Genomic DNA, 17417 nt, shown 5'->3' with positions numbered 1-17417 from the left:
GTTTCCGATGAAACAGCATATCCCTCCTGTGAATTTTCCTTTCCCAGGGTGACAGGCTAGGTTAAAGATTAAAGAACGCAGCACCCTTATTTCCTTACTGAAGTCAAGGTCAAGCCCCTGATGCAGAACTAGTGGGCGTGACGTCACGGGAGTGACTTTCAGCCGCAGGTTAACAACAGCCCCTAGGGGCTGAAATGGCCAACTATCCCCCAAGCTACACCCAGCGCCACTGCACCCCCTCTGTGGGCCAAAGGCTGCAGGCTTCACTTAGGCAAAGTTCCCATTGACTTCAACGAGAGTTTTGCCCCTGTGTAAGGAATAAGAGCCCTATTTGCTCTTTTCTTTCTTCCCTCCCCCCCCCCACTACCCAGCCTGCCACTCCAAAGATAGTCGCTTACTGTTACTTTGGTACTGAAGAAGATGGGGGGTTTCCTGTAATTCTTCACTGTATGTTAACCTTTTAGCTTTTTGATTAACAAAATGATTGTCAGCCAAAAAGCTTCCTACTGCTGTGTCATTGATATCAAGGTGTCTCCCCCTCCCCACCGAAGACCTTATCATTCAAGTATTTCAGACTACAACAGCAAAATATATGTTTTACCTGTATATCTCATCAATTCATTTGATCCCTCCATCATGTTCAAGAAGACCAATTTCCTTGCAGTATCTATATTCCTGAGCTTATAAAAATCAGTCCATATCCTACATAATTCCAAGCCTGCATCCAGGGCCAATACTTGTTGCGCCTCTTTTAGAGTTTGATTAATTACCCTGGAACTTAGGCAAACTAAACTACATATGGCAAGAAGATCATCTCTACAATTTTGTCTTGAAAATTGCCAGTTGTAGATGTATTTTCTTCTATTTACATCCAAATTGGAACAAATATATCTGTATCTTAAAAGGTATATCTATATAAATATATAGAAGTGTCAATTTTTCTTTAGCTTGAAGATGTTGATCATTTATTACAAAAATAAACGAATAAATACAACAATATATTGTTGTTTTCAACAGGATAAATATTTTACAAATATATAATTAAAAAAACAAATTTAATTGTTAAAATTATTTAAAATATTACACTTATTGATAAAATTATCAATAGTATATACTGCATTTCATATTAGAACCAATTATTCTCTAAACGTTCCATTTAAAACCATTCATACAAAACAAATTATGAGCAATGTAATGTGCAAACACCAGTCACTACATTAAAGCATAAAGAATCTTTAAAGTTCATTTCAGATATGAACCGTTGTATTTTTAAACCAAGGTTTAGTTCTTTGCTAAGTTCCGAAAATATGTGGATCAACAGCAGTGAGGTGACTATTTTAAATACACCTGAAAATGCTTTCTAGTACACAGACTAGCCGGGGAAAAGATGGGATGTCAGTGAGAAAACTAGGGCGCAGTAGAGGACTGCAGAATATGAAAATGTAAACTAAAAATAATCACATCTCGGGATTACCCAGACTGATCAAACATAACTTTGTAAAACATTTGGCTTTCCTTTAAGTAGAAAAATAACAATAAGGAAAAATTATGAAGACTCAATTACCAAACACAGAACACTGATATTATAAATGAATACAATTGCTAAATTCATTAAGAGATCTAGCGATATATAACAATATTTTCATTATTTACATGTGTAACAATATAACCCTTAACACAAAACCTCTCACGTATTATCTACCTCTTATTATCCCATAGACTCACAACCCTGAAGTTCCTAAGTACATTCAAAGGATTCAATTTCTTATTGGGGGAAAAAAACATGGCCTCACTTTTTGCGCATAATAAGTGCACAGAATGGACAGATTTTGCACGTCCCTATTACCAAATGTTACTCCTCTACCCTAAAAATCAGCCCTTCTTATGCAGAAATCCGCAAAGATTGCCTTTTAATAGAAACCAGTGTGAAGCCTAATGTTAGCTCTTTGTTGTCATCCAAATCCAGTAACCAAATACCACTAAGAAATTTAAATAGACCTACTCCATGTCTAATAAGCCACCACCCTTCATGTGTGAAAAATAGGATTCCACCTCACGTGTTAATAGTATCCATCACATAAAAACAAACCCACTGCTTCCAAACTGAAAGTCCATTCTGATTTCCCTTGTATGTAGCAAAACTGATTATTCCTCCTCGTCTTCCCTCCCCCCTCCCACTTATAAAATTACTCGGAAGCTCTTAAACTAAACAAAGAGAAGAAATGAAATTGTCTTGTATCCTTTCACTTTTTCTTTTTCTAATATGGCCTTTCCGGATTTCACAAATCAACACGAGTGTGATATTTACTACGATCTGGTGTTAAAATAATGCATCCCAGTACACGGCTATCTGGTTGGATTTGATTTATGAAAGTGACACAAGGCCTATCTGAAAGGAATAAATGTATGTTGTTTCTACAGCAGTTTTCTGGGGTTTTAACCCCTGCATCAATATCACATAGCGAGAAAGAAGGAAGGGGGAAGAACATTGGTGAACGGGGGAAACCAGAGACTACTGAAAGCTTACATTAATAAAAAAAATAAAATATTTATCTAGAATATGTTTTAAGGGGTACATAGAGGCATTACATTTAGATCTGTAGTTTTCACAACTTTACCAACTCAAAATTAAGAGTTGAAATATTCATTCACTTGTGTGTATATTGCAATAAATTTAGCAGATAAATATGACAGCCTGTCTAGTGCATCTATTGGCATCTTTGACATTACTTATACACACATTTGTTGTAAAGAAGGAATGGCAACACTATTGTCGAGTGAAGGAAAAACTGTACTACACCACTTCACACCCCGTACAAAAGGCCTAAAGCAACAACAACAGAAATGGTAAACTATGCGGACCGTAGGTAGGATTTTGAAAGTATAATTATCTATATTTTTTGAAAAAGTACCTTTCTTTAAATTATAAAGATAAATTAAATACAAATATTATACAGACATAAAATGTGTCAAAATAATTTAAACTTTAAAAGCCCCTATCCTTCTTTTTCAGTTTGAAAACAGAGAAAAGAGACTAAACTTTTAAAAACATAACTGCTGTCAGTATTAGCCATTAATTATCAGTCGATACACTTAGACATCTACTGCACTGAAGTTTAATCTTAAAATAAAATAAACATTTTAAAGAATGCGGCCTTTTATTCTCTACTCTTACCATATTATCCCATAACACAGGGATATTTATGAAAAACTCTATGGAAATTTACTCTATGCGAATTTATAAGGAATGCCTACTGTACTAAAATGCTAACAGCATGAATACTGGAACTCTACATTTCCAGATATCTTAAGTGATGTACAGAAAGCAGGTTATCCTTAATTCTATCACTTAAGTATTTGCAATATTTCCTTAAGAGAACTTTTTCGACACAGTGTTTATGCATCAGACACAGACTATTTCATTCTAACAAATTTATTTTCTCAATCAGCTCTTACGGAATCACTACTCAAATTAAATTACAATCAAATTATCACATCAAAAGATACCCTTATTACCTAACAACTGTCCATATTTTCATTTCATTTTGATTTGTGCTCGTCTGAAAAAAACACGTAATACAAGATCTGGGGAAAAATAAATTACCGTTTTGCAGCAGTTCATAGGTATTCTGAATAAAATATTAAAAGAAGTCATTTAATGAAAATATAAAGCAAATATTTTTAGATCAACAACGGATCTAACAATTCTATATTGCCGTCTTTTTGAAAAGTCTGTTTATTAAAACCTACCAAAAACACTGCTTGGAAATGGCAGTATTATATAATCACATCCACAGCACCCATTCAATCAAAGTTGGCAACGGATTTAGGAGAGGAGAAGTTCAGATAAGTGCAGCTGCAGATGCTCAGTCCTTCTAAATCCCTTTATCTGAATCAGTCCAGAAATAAAAATAAAAATATGAATAAAAAAAAATATTAGCAGTGGATTTTTTAAGGAATCTTCCATGATGATTGGCAGCCGTCAGGAGCACGACTTTGACAGCCCTAAAGTATTTCCCTTTCTCTAGCTGTTTCCCTTAATTCATGCAAAGTCTTTCTATAGGGCTCGAACTTTAGGGACCAACAACCTCTCCTCTTCCCCCCACTCTGTCTGTCTCTCACCCCTTTCTTTTCAGGGTCAGCTTTCGGTATGCGGATCTTTATTTCCATATTTTTGTTATATATATATATATATAAAATATGGAAATAAATAAATATATTTTTGTTTCTCTATACAATTTGCTTGTTTTTAGTGAAGTGTGCATATTTCCTATTTTTCCTCCCCCTGGAGAAAATGACTCTTTTAATTTTGCAGAATACTTTTTTTTTTTTTCTCAAAGGTGATATCTTGCACCAAAATGATGTGGTTTGGCCAAGAAAAACAGGGTCCTGGAATGCAGCAGGCACCTTCGGATCAGATTATTTTGCTTCCGCTTCCCCCCCCCCCTTTTTTTTTTTTTTTTGAATTGCTTCCTTTAAAAAAAAAAGAAAAGAAAAGTGTGTGTTGGAGAAAAAACTTTCCGTGATTCATACAAATCAGCCCTTCTAGGGGGCATTTTTTTTTGGGGGGGGGGGAAGAGTAGGGGGAGAGGAGGGTGTTGTTCATCGCTGCAATAGGGGATAATTTAGAAATGTTTACAAAAAAAAAAAAAAATCCAGAAAAAAACCCCAACACATCTGCAGTTTTGGTGCATTATGCATCTCCACCCCCTCCCCACCACAGTATAAATGCTAGCGCTCGGATGGACCTTTCCAAACGTTTCATATTCATATATTGTTTAGACTGATTTATATATTTATTTATATATATATATAAATCAGTCTAAACAAGTCTCGATTTTTGTGTGTGTGGTGGTCCCCCTCCCCCTTTCCCTTTCTCGCCTCTCTTCCTTTCCCTTACTGTATTGTGACTCTCACTGCACACTTGTTTGCAGTCCGTGGTGTGGGGGCGGCGTGTCGGAGTTCACGTTGCCGACCTGGGAGTAGACATCGTCGGGTGTCTGCTGCTGGATCCCCGGGGGGGTCATCCTTTTCTCTTTCTGCCTCCGATTGCAAAACCATACCCTGACCACCTCCTTTTCCAGCTGCAGACTGTCCGCTAGGTTCGTAATCTCCTGGGCGGAGGGCTTGGGGCATTTCAGAAAGTGACTCTCCAAGGCCCCCTTGACACTCACCTCGATGGAGGTCCGCTTCTTCCTCTTCCTGCCCTGGGCTGCGATCTTGTCGATGCTAGTGGGGCTGCCCGTGGAGGAGTCGGCTTCCTCCAGCCACTTGTTCAACAAAGGCTTGAGCTTGCACATGTTCTTGAAGCTGAGCTGCAGAGCCTCAAACCTGCAGATGGTGGTCTGGGAGAAGACGTTCCCGTACAGGGTGCCCAGGGCCAAGCCCACATCTGCCTGCGTGAAGCCCAGCTTTATCCGCCGCTGCTTGAACTGCTTGGCGAACTGCTCCAGGTCATCCGAAGTCGGCGTGTCTTCATCCGAGTGGGGGTCGTGGCTGTTGACCCCGCCGTGGTGCTGCTGGTGATGCTGGTGCTGGTGGTGGTGGTGATGATGGTGGCTGGGGTGATCCCCCAGCTCCGGCGTGTCTCCCCTCACCAGTCCCGGGTGCACTAAGCTCTGGCTGCCGGGGGGAGGGCTCAGCATCCCGTTCACCGTGAACCCCCCCGGCTGGGAATAGATGAGCGATTGCTGCTGCTGTCCCCCGGCCATGGACGGGAGGTGGGCGGCGGTGGTGGCTCCCCAAGCTCCCGGGTGGCCTTGGTGTGGGGGACCCAGGTGGGGTGGCCTGTGGTGCAGCGCCGTCCCGGCGTGCAGGTCGTCTCGGCCGGAGTTGCCTTTCACATCGGGCTGCTGCTGCTGCTGCTGCTGCTGGGGGCTCCCGGTCATCCCCACCGGGCTGGTGGACCAGGGCGAGCCGGCTTCCACGGCGGCGGCAGCGGCGGCGGCGGCGGCGGCGGCTGCATGAGGCAGGGCTGTCACCCACTGGTGGGCATGGCTCAGCATATGGCCGCCGTTGCTAGCAGCCATTGCTCCCTGCATGAAGTCACTTTGGACCATTTTGACGGAGGGGTCGCCCCGGTAGCCGCCGGAGACCGAGGTGACGGCGACGCTGCCCGGCTGCATGCCCCCGCCTCCGGAGTCCGAGTGCACGATGGAGCCGGCGGACAGGATGCTGTTGCTGGGTAGGTACGGGTTAGAAGCCGCGGTGGCCATTCCGCTCCCCTCCCCTCCCCCGCTGCCTGCTGGCGTGCCACCGATCCGCACAACCCGGGGGGCTCCTCGGCTCCCTTTGTCGGCACCCTCCGCCGGGATCCGGGAAGCGGGGCTGGGCTCCTGGCCGGGCTTTGGCTTTTGCCCCCCGATCTCCCGTCAGCTCCGTTCACCTGTTAGCGCCTCTTCTTCTTTTGGCAGGAAGGGGGGGGGTGGGGGAGATCAAACCCCAGGAAGGGGGTGGGGTGGGGGGACAAGAACGAGCCCCCTTGTCCTCGTCACTCCCTCAGGAGCGCATCTCGCCCTCGCCGCCTTCCCCTCCTCCCGGGAAACTTTTCTTTTCCCTTCCTCCTGGAAGGCGCTTTGTGCGCGCGGGCGGGCGGGCGGGCGGGTGTCTGTCTGTCTGTCGCTCTCTGTGCGTGTGTCCGTGTGTCTGTGTGTGTGTCTCTCTCTCTCTCTCTGTGTGTCTCTATTTCCCGGCTTCTCGGTCTCCTCTTCTCCCCTGGCCAAGTTCGGCGGGTGTCCTAGGAAAACTTCCTGGGCTGGCGGCGGTGCGGGGGATGCGGCATGGCTTCAAAGTTGGGCTCTCGCAGGAGCGCTGCGTTCCCTGGGCAAGGCAGGTCCCTCTGGAGCCTTCTCGCTGGAGTCACCGGCGGGATGAGACATCTTCCCTCCCCCTCCCCTTTTAGGCAGTTACCAAAAAAAAAAGAAAAAAAAAAAGAAAAAAAAAAGAAAGAGAAAGAGAGAGAGAGAGGTTGCAATGCTCTCCCCTTTCCCCGGCAGTTTTTGGCGTTTAATCCCAGCCGCTGGCTGCGGGAGGAGGAGCGCCCGGCCGGAGAGGTGTGCGGCTGTGTGTGTGCATCTAGGGGGATCCTTGAGACACTAACTCCGGTGGGGGCGGGGGGAGGCGGGGAGCGGGGGGAAGTGGGCTGCCAGGCTTGCAGAGCGTGCCCTGGTGGTGCTGGGAGGAGAGCGGCGCGGCTCGTCCCCACCGGCTCGCTCGCCCTGACAGCTCGCGCTCGCTCGCTCGCTCTCTCTCTCTCTCTCTCTTCCTCGCAGCGCGGGGACTGCCGAATGTTTACCCTCCGCCGAGCGCGCGCACCACCACCCCACACCACACTTTCCCAAATACGAGGAAGTCGAGCGCGAGGGCCCCCGCTGATTGGAGACCCGCTGAGTGATTGACAGAGCCGGAATGACTGGCTCCGGACGCGAGGCCCCCCCTTCCGGCCGTTCCGATTGGTTGCTTTTTAATTTAGGCAAAGTGGCGTAGACGCTGGAAATCTGCCCCCTCCCCCCCATCCTCCTCCTCCTCCAGCTCCCTTCCCGGCCCCTCCCTTCTGCTCCCCCTCAACATCTTAACTCTTCACGCCCAGCGAATAAATCTGACTTCTCCCAGCACACAGCAACTTGGGCGTGTGGGGGAGGGGGAGAGAGGGAGAATAAAAACGGATGGGGGGGGGGGTAGGGGTAGGGAGGAATGAAAAGAAAGGCGAGGGGAAGCGAGAACAACACTAGCTAATAATACATTTATTTTACTTGTATGCACATGAGTCTCCTCATGGGCGAATAATTCCCAGCATCTGTACGCAGCCATTGTATATAGGCTACAGTCTACATAAATCAAACAGTCACCACCTACAGAAGGAAGCGCCCTGTTCTGTTTCAAAGTTTTGCATTCCATTTATCTCTCTCTGCATATGTCAGAGAGGCAAGGAGGGTGAGGTAATATCTTTTGAGATTTACCAAGGTTTCTGGCCAGTCTCCACCGCGATGATCACTTACCAGATCTTAGACTGAAGCCAAAATGGCAAGTTGGTCCCTTAATTACGTGCAATCAGCCACACGCTTAATTGTTTTAGTTTCTGAGTTCCCCTGCATGCGTGAAAACTATAACGCAGCCTATATGTCTTTGGACCTCTGCACTGAACTGTTTAATATCTACCGTATTTGAGAGGGGGCACAATAAATTGACTGTACCAAACAGAACAAGTCCAGCTTCCGACCATGTGGGTTATTATAAAATATGTTACATAGGAATGTTTATCATTAAAAAAAATCCGAATTGATTCGGGCTCCAGCTCCAGCAAACGGTGTTCTGTCCCTGTTTCCTACTGTTATGTGTATATAATATGTTTTTTCCCCTAATATTTTTTTTCTTATTTTGCAAAGGATGGTATTTCACAGGAAACCGATCTGGTTGCATGAAACGTTTTATTATTTCTAGTCCAGCTGAAAGAGTTAAGGGGGGCGGGGGAAGGAGAAGGAGAGAGAGAGAGATGCGACCAAGCGGAAACGCTGCACACAGGCAACCTCAGTGAACCAAGAAAAAAGAGAAAGTGGCAACCAAAACAAGGGCAAATTGAACACTCCTCGGGGATTTCCAATGAAATAACACAATTCGGACATTCAAGGAACACATCTTTACTAATGATTGTGTTTGTGTTGTGCAATCCACACAGGCTGCTAAGCACACGTATCCATCATGTATAATGCATATATACATATAGTGTGTGTGCGCCTATAGATAGAAAAATGCATCATGTTTACATTAAAATGTGAAACATAACGCCCCCCTCTTTCAGTTAATAATTTCCACCAAAAAATTCAGCTAGTTGAATTCAGCTTCCAGCACATCCCCAACAGCAAGTATGCAGCAATTGCGTGATTTGAAGATTAACTGTAGACTAGCAGAATTTATTTAGGACCCTGTCCAACTCCTGCTTGCACGGTAAAAGATACCATCTTAGGTAGGTTTAGAAAAACCATTAATGTGAAGTATACAGATCTGAAGAGTAATGGTAACTAAACCCTAAACATAACGATTTTTTTTGTTCCCATGCGTCCTCCAAAGATTTAATTTTATATGTATAAAAGATCTAACACAGATTTCATTGAATAAATCTGAGATCTCCAGGTGCAGACGTTTGAATAGTCAGTGCCAGAACCCCATGTTTTCCTTTCCAGCCGATTTTGCTTGGATCAGGCTCAAAAACCGAGTGAGTCTCGTGGTTTTGTTTACACTGAATGGGGAGGATAGGAACGGTGCCATGGGGCCGTCTTTCATTAATATACAGTGAGGATTTTGTCTAAATTACTGCTATGAATTTCACAGTACAAGCTTTCAAAAGCCGTCTCAGGTGGCCTGATGAAACGTGATAGCGCCTCTGCAAACAAATCTACTTTCTTTAAAAAAAAATCATAAAAATATTGTATACACGTACAACAAAAAATAAGCTTGTGTTGGAGTTTTGTGTTTTATTAAAAAAAAAAACCCAAAACAAACAAAAAAACCCAACAACCAACAACTTAGTTCCCCAACTCTCGCCCACCCCCTCCCTTGCAGAGTGTGATTGTTTTGTCTGGAAAAAAAAATCCAAAGTATAACAAGGGGAGAACAGTTAGTGCTGATTTTCATTTGCATAAATTTTCATATATTTTGGTGAAAATAATAGACAAGTGGAGAGCTGGGCTTAGTGGAGTCAGTGCAAAGGAAAATCTTAGCATGGATCGTTTCGCTGGAGTTGAGAACATGATTTCCCCCCTGTCACCTTATTAAAATAAAAAAATACAAAATTATAAAAAACCCTCTAAATCTTGGAAGTCTGGTCGGTAAGTGTTTTAAATTTTTTTCTCTGTTTTTGTTTTCTTTAAAGTCTTGTGAATCGATTTGTAAAAGCTTAGGACAAGACAGGGAGCCCTTGGCAACTCTGTGGAAGAAAGCAAGCTTAATGAAAAAAAAAAAAAAAAAAAAAAAAAACACTGCCCCCTAAAAAAGTCTTAGTGAAATATTACATAAAAAGCTCATTCTAAAGCTGAGAGCAGTAAAGCAATTATTTAGTACTGGAAGTCTTCTGGTTACTACTTCACTTTTCTGGACACTGTTAATTATTGTAGCACTGGGAGGGGGGAGGGCGGTAGCCCTGGAAATTATTATAGATTCTAAAGACTGAAGGATTATAAATATTTATTGTTTTCAAATGTTTCTTCAGGACAATCTCTTCCGAGGACTGGGGAAAATCAGCTTTGAACAGCAATAGTGTGCTGAGGGGCAAGGCAAAAAGTAGAGAAGTGGACACCTGCTGAGAGATGGGGATTGAAATAAACCAGTCTGGTGCTGGGGGAGGAAGATGAAGAGGAGAAGGAGGAGGAGAGCGATGGTGCACATATAGGGTTAATATTGTAACTAGGGAACAGACGGTTAAGCACAACATCTAGAGCGCTGTAGTGAAAGTCCATCAGAAAGAGTATAATCAATCAAAACTAACCAGGACATCCCTTCATTTTATTCTCAAAGGAGATTGTGGCTTGAGCATTACAAACCAGATTTCACTTTGTTTCTCATTTCTGACAGTTTTTCTTGTCCCTAGATCCGCTTTCTCTGAATTCCCATCTAATTGAGAGGTATAGTCTAATGATCTGAAACTCTTTGATAGCGTTTAGGTCAGTGTGATAAATAATGTGATAAATAATGTAAGGTGAAATTAGTAGGCCAGATACTGCTACTGAAAACTTTACCTAGGCTTAAATATCCATTACATTACTTTCATTTATTTTAATTGTAATGTATTTTATTGTATTTGCACTTTTCTGCTCTTTTGGATACACAACAGCTCGTGATTATTGTAATTTCCTAGAATTAGTTACTTCTTTGGAAACGGTCGATACTCAAATCAATAAAATGACTTGTAAAACTAGGGAGGTATAGGTTTCAATTTTGGGGGAGAAGAATCGCTCATTTTCCACTTCTTGTTGACGTGCTCAGCGTCTCCTTTGACTGGGGTTAACTCTGTGTTCTCCATTGGAACAGATGCCGTATAGAGCTGCTCCCTCAAGATCATTTGTTTCCTTGATGGGGGAACATTTCTGAGCGGAACATATTGGTTGCCATAGAGAAAGAAATAAAAGGAAGAACACTAGTCACATTAAGCTATATGTTTGTGCACTGGGCTTTAGATAAAAGGACCCTAGTTCAGCCAAAGAGAACGAAGCCAAACCAGCGCTTTCTAGCTTCACTAAAACTAGCTTTATTTTGTTTTGGACTTTTACAGTTGAAACATATAAGATAATTTTATTGGTTGTCGTTAATTTTGTATGATACGGTTTACTGAGCAAAATAAACTTTTGAAGTGCTCTGTGCGAGCACAGATGGTCAGCAGGGGGCGCACTGATGCGGCTCAGAACCTGGTGAGTAAAACGCTGCTACATTGAATAATTCTGCTCCTCCAAAGTTGTCAGAGGAACAAATACCCTCTCCAAACTATATGTGTCTATGATATATTTCATATAGTTATATAAATGGTGACTTCAGAATAGTGAACTCGTGGGGTGGATAAAGAGGTTAGAGTAAATTCATGTCCTAAATACAACAGACTTAAGTCCAAATAGAGCTGTCACACCGCTAAGATAGAAACACAAGAGTCTACACTGGATTTTACAGTTTGACTAAGTTAAAAAGTCATCCTGAAAGTTATTAATTTGGTGCATTATCTTAAAATGAGCTAAGGCTCCAAGTAAGTGAAATCATTTAAATAAATAAAAACATTATTTCAGGGTAACCTAATGAATCACACAGACTTTGCCCAAATAAAGCTTTTAAACCGCTGCAGATATAACAAAGAGACCTAGGGTTTCTTTACATCATTTAATATTTAATGGCCATTTTAAACCACCAGAAGTATCTGAAATATTCCCAATAAAGTAGCCACTCACTCTCTTTCAATTACTTCACTAGCTCGAATGTAGCTACAAAATAACATTATGTTAACCATCTAGATCATCTGAAGTCCGCATCACTAAACACATGCAAAAGCTACACAAGAAGTTCTAGCCATAGATGTTTACAGACATTGAATAATAAAAAAAAAATCTTAACTTCAGTGTCTGCTCAGATTTTCTGTCGTTTTGGAAACGTATTGTATGTAGATAGTCTTAACACATTGCTCAAGGAGCCAATCCCTTTTAGTTATTTTTCTAGGTGGCTGGATGAGACGCAGAAGTAAGAAATCTACTTCTGTGTTTTATTGATAAATACATATATTTATTCTTACGAATGTCTCTCTATACATCTATATGCACATCAGCAGGTTAACATTCCTTTAACGCTAGCTAAACACCTGTAAAAGTGGGGCGGGAGCACATTTGATGCATGACCATTACAAACTCTGCAAGGCCGTAAAGACTCTCTAGAACTGGAGCTCCGTCAGTTTCAGTGTGACTGTGAAAGTTTTATTCTTTGTCTTTACAATGTAAAGACCAATTACGTCTTCGAAATAATGTTGTCCAGAAATGGGGTATCTCGTGGAAAGCTAACTCACTGATCAAAAACATAACACAGAGAAGTAAACAACAAGAGAAACAATGAAAAAAAAAAAGACATTTCTCTTTTTTCCATGTGCGAAATGTTCACATTCCTTCGCTTCTACAACTGAGTTAAGCCTGGCCATGCATTGACCATGACTGAAAACGCGTTGAGATATTTACATGACTAAAACTTTCCACCTTACCGCATTTGGCAACGTAAGCAATGACAATTTCCCAGGCTATTGGGATACATATCTAGAGTGCAATTTTCTTCACAAGCCTCATCACATAATCTTGGATTTACCACTGTTTAACAAACAATTTTTGGTCATATGACCATGGGATTTTGAGTTTAGAGAGACCAGTGATGGTTAATATCCCGTATTTGGAAAACATTGGATTTTCATGTAGTTTTTGCTGCCTTTTTCCCACCTCAAATGCAACTTGCATTTATAGTCTAAGAAAACAATTCTGTAGGTCAATGCCTCAGTCTTATTCTTGCATGAGTTACTGTCTGTATACATTAAAGAGAATAAAGGCAAATAGAAAACATGAACACTAAAACGAGCAACAAGTTAATTTGATAGAGCTACTTTCCATGCTATCTGTTAAAAATATTATTTGGATGTGATCGCCACGTTTATGCCTTAAGTACCAGGACGATTAAAACAAAGCTACAAAGAGGTTTTTTTTAATTATTTTGTCCGGATAGAATCCTTTGCAAAATGAAAAACATTGCCGAGGTATTGGGGGAATGCAAAGTGGCTTTTTACTGTATTTAGTATTCATCTACTTATATTCGAGAATGATTAGATGTGTAATAATATAATCGTGGAGAGCAACTGCCTATTTAGCATTTACAATTTAAAATGTTAAACAAAGACATATTAAATATACAGTATGCTATAGGTAAAATGTATTCCTTTATAATACAGCAGTCAGATGAAAAGGTATAGTTGACTGCATTCTAGATTTGTAGAATTCCTGGCTAATGTGATTTCCTGTTTTTAAACCTTACCCATACTGTAGTTCATATGACCACGTTGATAGCTGAACAAGAAATATTACACCAGCCAATCTGGAGAAAACATGAAAACATACATATTACTTTTAAAGGCTTACAGTAACAACGAGATGCACAATAGGCAGGCTGATCTTTTATCCAGACATTTAATTGTGCAGTCTGAATCTTATTTATTGTTTTAGGGTAATAAAGCATTTCTGAATCTGTAATAAATTAGAAAGATAACACAATGCTACACATACAAATAAAGATAGATTTGAAATATAGGTACGTTTAGAACTGCATATTTCTGACATTATACGCTCTATTGTGCATAGGGTGCACCTAACATGCACAGTAATGAAAGTTCTTAAATGAATGGAATATCTATTTGCTGACTTGAGTTCCATATAGACACACTGCATGTGAAACGTAATGTCACCATCTATCTTAAAATCCTGCGGATATATACTTACACCCTAGCTCCTCGAACATGTACATTTTTATTTATAAGAATAATTGTGCATGTAGCAACACGAAAAAGGATTTTACAAGTTAGCGTCTTTAAAAAGACTGTGGAAACCTCAGCCCTGCTTTTATTATACATATTATGATTTGCGTGCTGGCCATCTCAATCGCCTTTCACATGTTTAAAAAAAAAAAAATCCTTATGCATTATAAAGATTTTCTTTTTTGCGCATAGGACTGGCAGTCTCTTAGTGGATAAAAGGGTGAATAATTGTGGTACACCAGAAAACAGTTCGTGCAGTTTGGCAGCTCTGTTTTTTATTATTAGATTTTTTGACATTTGAACTTGTCTATTGTCTGAGGAGCTCAGTGCAGATTGCAGTAGGTCAAGCTTAAGGCTGCTCTTTTTGGCATTTCACACAAACATGCACATGCTGTCTTTTCTCCTTTAGTGAATGCAAGAGCTACAATTTTGCTCATGCTGTTGTTGTTGTATATCTACTTGGGAGATATAATCTAACTGATATTTTCATGATCGCGTGGTTATTTCCCTCCTCATTTTAGATCCATTCCTAATATACCTATATTTCTTGACGTTGGATACTTTTAAGGGCTCACTCGCTTTTACAGCAGTATGTCAGCCTCAAAATGTTTGAAAAAGGGACTTCAGTAGCTTTGGGATTAAATGATTTATTTCCCCGAAGCTTCACTCAACTCCAGCATGACTCCTACAGTCAAAAGTTGACATCATTCATCATTTCTTTGCACCCTCTTTCCCCTCTCCCCCAAAATTCAACCCTCCGATCTTACTTTTTTAAAATTCTTTTTGGTTGATGGGGCTGTGAAGGAGGAGAGCCTGAGCTCCTAATACGGATTTATAGACTTTCCACCACAATTTTGCAACCTCTGAAGCAAGGAACCTACCACAATAATAGTAGCGATAGTGAGTTTTGGGCTTTTTATACTGTTTGGTTGAAATGATCACACAAACAAACACGCCCAGGTAACAGTGGCTTATTAAAGATCCACTTATTACAATTAAAATGTAAAGAACAAATGTATATTGTTGGAGTGGGGGTGGGAAACAAACTGAGTCAATCCCAAAGAGGAAAGTCAATTTATACTATGAAAAAGACAGGAATTAATTCGAGGTAACTTTTCCCTGTTGTGATTTACGCTTTTTGACTGAGATTTTCTCCTAATCTGCTTAGGTGCATGGATTGAAGCGGAGCTGCAGCCGATCTAGTCCTATAGCTGCTTTTCATTTGCATGTCTTTCTTAAAAAATGCAGAATTTCTCTTTCAGCATTTCCTCCACCCTCTTTAACAAGCGTCTGATAAGGCGTTTAAAGCTTGTTATTCGAACGCTCGGATCAGCATGCAGAAACGTAATTGCATCGTTTTTCATCAGAAAAGAAGGGGGGGGGGGACTAAGAAACTGTAAATGCTGAGTCACTGTAATGCGGTCATTGGGTAAACATGAGCGAGATGCTGGCATCTTATTGAAAACCCTGGTGCAAATCGCATCCCCTATCTTTAGGCTTGAGAGCCCTCCTCCCTACCATAGATTTATTAATCCAGATTTGAATAAAGTGGCAGAACAGCAGCCAGAGCTCTCCTTTGTCACTGGATCTGCTCCTCAGGCACCATGAGACCTGCTTTGTTATGGTGGAATAAGATAAACACTACACTACCATTTCAGCTGGCCAGGATGAGGCTTCATAATGTGGGAGGAGTGCAGGCTAGTTCACCTACTGTTATAAAGGAAGGGAAAGCAGGTTTAGTTCTGGTCTTGGTTTGCTTATTTCATCAGGCCTTTTCAAACTATATTGCTCCGCACTGAGGGAGAAAAGCACTTTATAAAAACAAAAGAAAAAAATCTAGATATTTTAAAAAACAAAAGGTGGAAGGTTTTTCTTTCATGTAATAAGACCTTTTGTTTAAGGCTATTTTCTGGACCCCACTCTCTCCCTTTTGAACTGCTAAGAGCACTTTGTTGTGCTTTGCTTACCATTGCCCGGGTTTGAGAGGTATATGGCTTCAGGTATGTCTGACTGAGCCTCATGAAATAAAGCTTCACAGGCCTCTGGCTGCTGGTGGATTGAATGAGGAGAGTTGAAATCAGTTTGTAGCAAGGCCTGCAGTGGGAAACAAAGAGGCAGAAATGTTGAGAGACCAAAGAGAGGCAGAGATATTGAGATGCTTTTGCTTCTCTGTGGGGAACGGAGCTGCATCCTTTGGGCTGTCTTTAAGGTTGAGGGCTGGACTGGACAACCCACACTGAATCAGGGGCATTGAGAGTAAATTAATAAGAGTTCACATTGTTTTGAAACGCTGCTATTGTGTTCAGGAGGGCTGGATTTTTTTTTGTGCCTTCTAAAGGTGAGTGCAGTTTGCAATAGTTGCTGCTCTGTTTTTGTTTGTCAAATAGGGCTCGTCTCCTGGGAGAGGGGCATGTGGTGGATCCCAGCCCAGGATTACATTAATCAAAGCATTATTTCCCCAGGGATGCACAGCACAAATGATGGTAAATCCTAATAAAATTGGATCGCTGAGAAATTGAACGCTTAAAGTAATCTGCTCTGCCAGATAAAAACTTCAAATTTATAAAATATTGTGTCCCATGCCTCCAAACACCTAAGGTATCATCAGCGTGTGTGTATGAAATATTGTATATTATACATATATCTATAAAGACCAAGTAGTGTGCCGTCTGATAGCGTCTCATCGCCATATAACATATCAAAACAAAACAAAACAACCCCCCTACTATTTACAACATCAAGAGATTATTACCATACAGAATCGATATCACAAACTCATTTAGGTAGTGGATTTTCTCTCTTATTTATCCGAAGTAAAAATGGGCCCCAATATTAGATTCTCATGATCCGAATCTCATTAGGGGAAATGTACACTTTTAATATTGACACGATGGGAGGCGGGTGGTGGAAATACTTGAATGGTTGAAGCTGAGTTTAAACATCCTTAGAGAGGATCAGTTACAGAGGGAAACAATGCTGGGAAAAGCAGTCATTGGTGGAGGGAGGGGAATTGCTCCTGAGGCTGTTATTTTGTCTAAAATGTACGGCATGCTACACCCTCTGTCAGTTATAAACAGGCCCTGCAAACCGCTCCTTCGCCTCCGCGCTGGGGTCAGTGCAGCTGGAGGGTAGCCGCTGGGCAGTCACTACGTCCTCTGTGCAGCAGAAAAGTTTGCTGCTAGCTGAAGTAGGAGGAAATGACAGTACAGTAGGCTCAATGAACCCCACCGTGCAATGCAAAAGTGGACCAGCCCTTGAAAACCACACGCCTTGGGCACCAGGAGCTGGACAGGGAGCATCCTTCCCCCACCCCAGCAACTTTTGGAAAACCTGCGGTCTCCCCTGCTGCAATTAAAAGAGCAACCTCCAAGCAACCTTGAGTTCCCCT

General features: G+C 41.7%; 1 protein-coding gene and 1 long non-coding RNA gene across 2 annotated transcripts; both read right to left on the bottom strand.

The window, feature by feature from the left end:
* Positions 1-952: 952 nt before the first annotated feature.
* On the bottom strand, positions 953-7459 carry POU3F3 (POU class 3 homeobox 3). The gene is made up of 2 exons (XM_067563588.1): positions 5175-7459; positions 953-3889 (listed from the first exon to the last, which is right to left on the bottom strand). The coding sequence occupies exons 1-2, from the start codon at positions 6213-6215 to the stop codon at positions 3827-3829; spliced, it is 1104 nt and encodes a 367-aa protein (XP_067419689.1). The 5' UTR covers positions 6216-7459; the 3' UTR covers positions 953-3826.
* A 3487-nt stretch (positions 7460-10946) lies between these two features.
* Positions 10947-16126, bottom strand: LOC137163354 (uncharacterized). The gene is made up of 3 exons (XR_010922694.1): positions 15997-16126; positions 13534-13593; positions 10947-11078 (listed from the first exon to the last, which is right to left on the bottom strand). It is a non-coding gene; the product is annotated as an uncharacterized lncRNA (long non-coding RNA).
* Positions 16127-17417: the final 1291 nt, after the last annotated feature.

Source organism: Emydura macquarii, unplaced genomic scaffold (genome assembly GCF_026122565.2).
Source record: "Emydura macquarii macquarii isolate MOO-44397 ecotype Brisbane River unplaced genomic scaffold, CSIRO-AGI_Emac_v2 contig_2531, whole genome shotgun sequence".
NCBI lineage: Eukaryota > Metazoa > Chordata > Testudines > Chelidae > Emydura > Emydura macquarii.
Note: the sequence above shows the minus strand (reverse complement) of the source record. Positions and strands in the feature narration are given on the sequence as shown.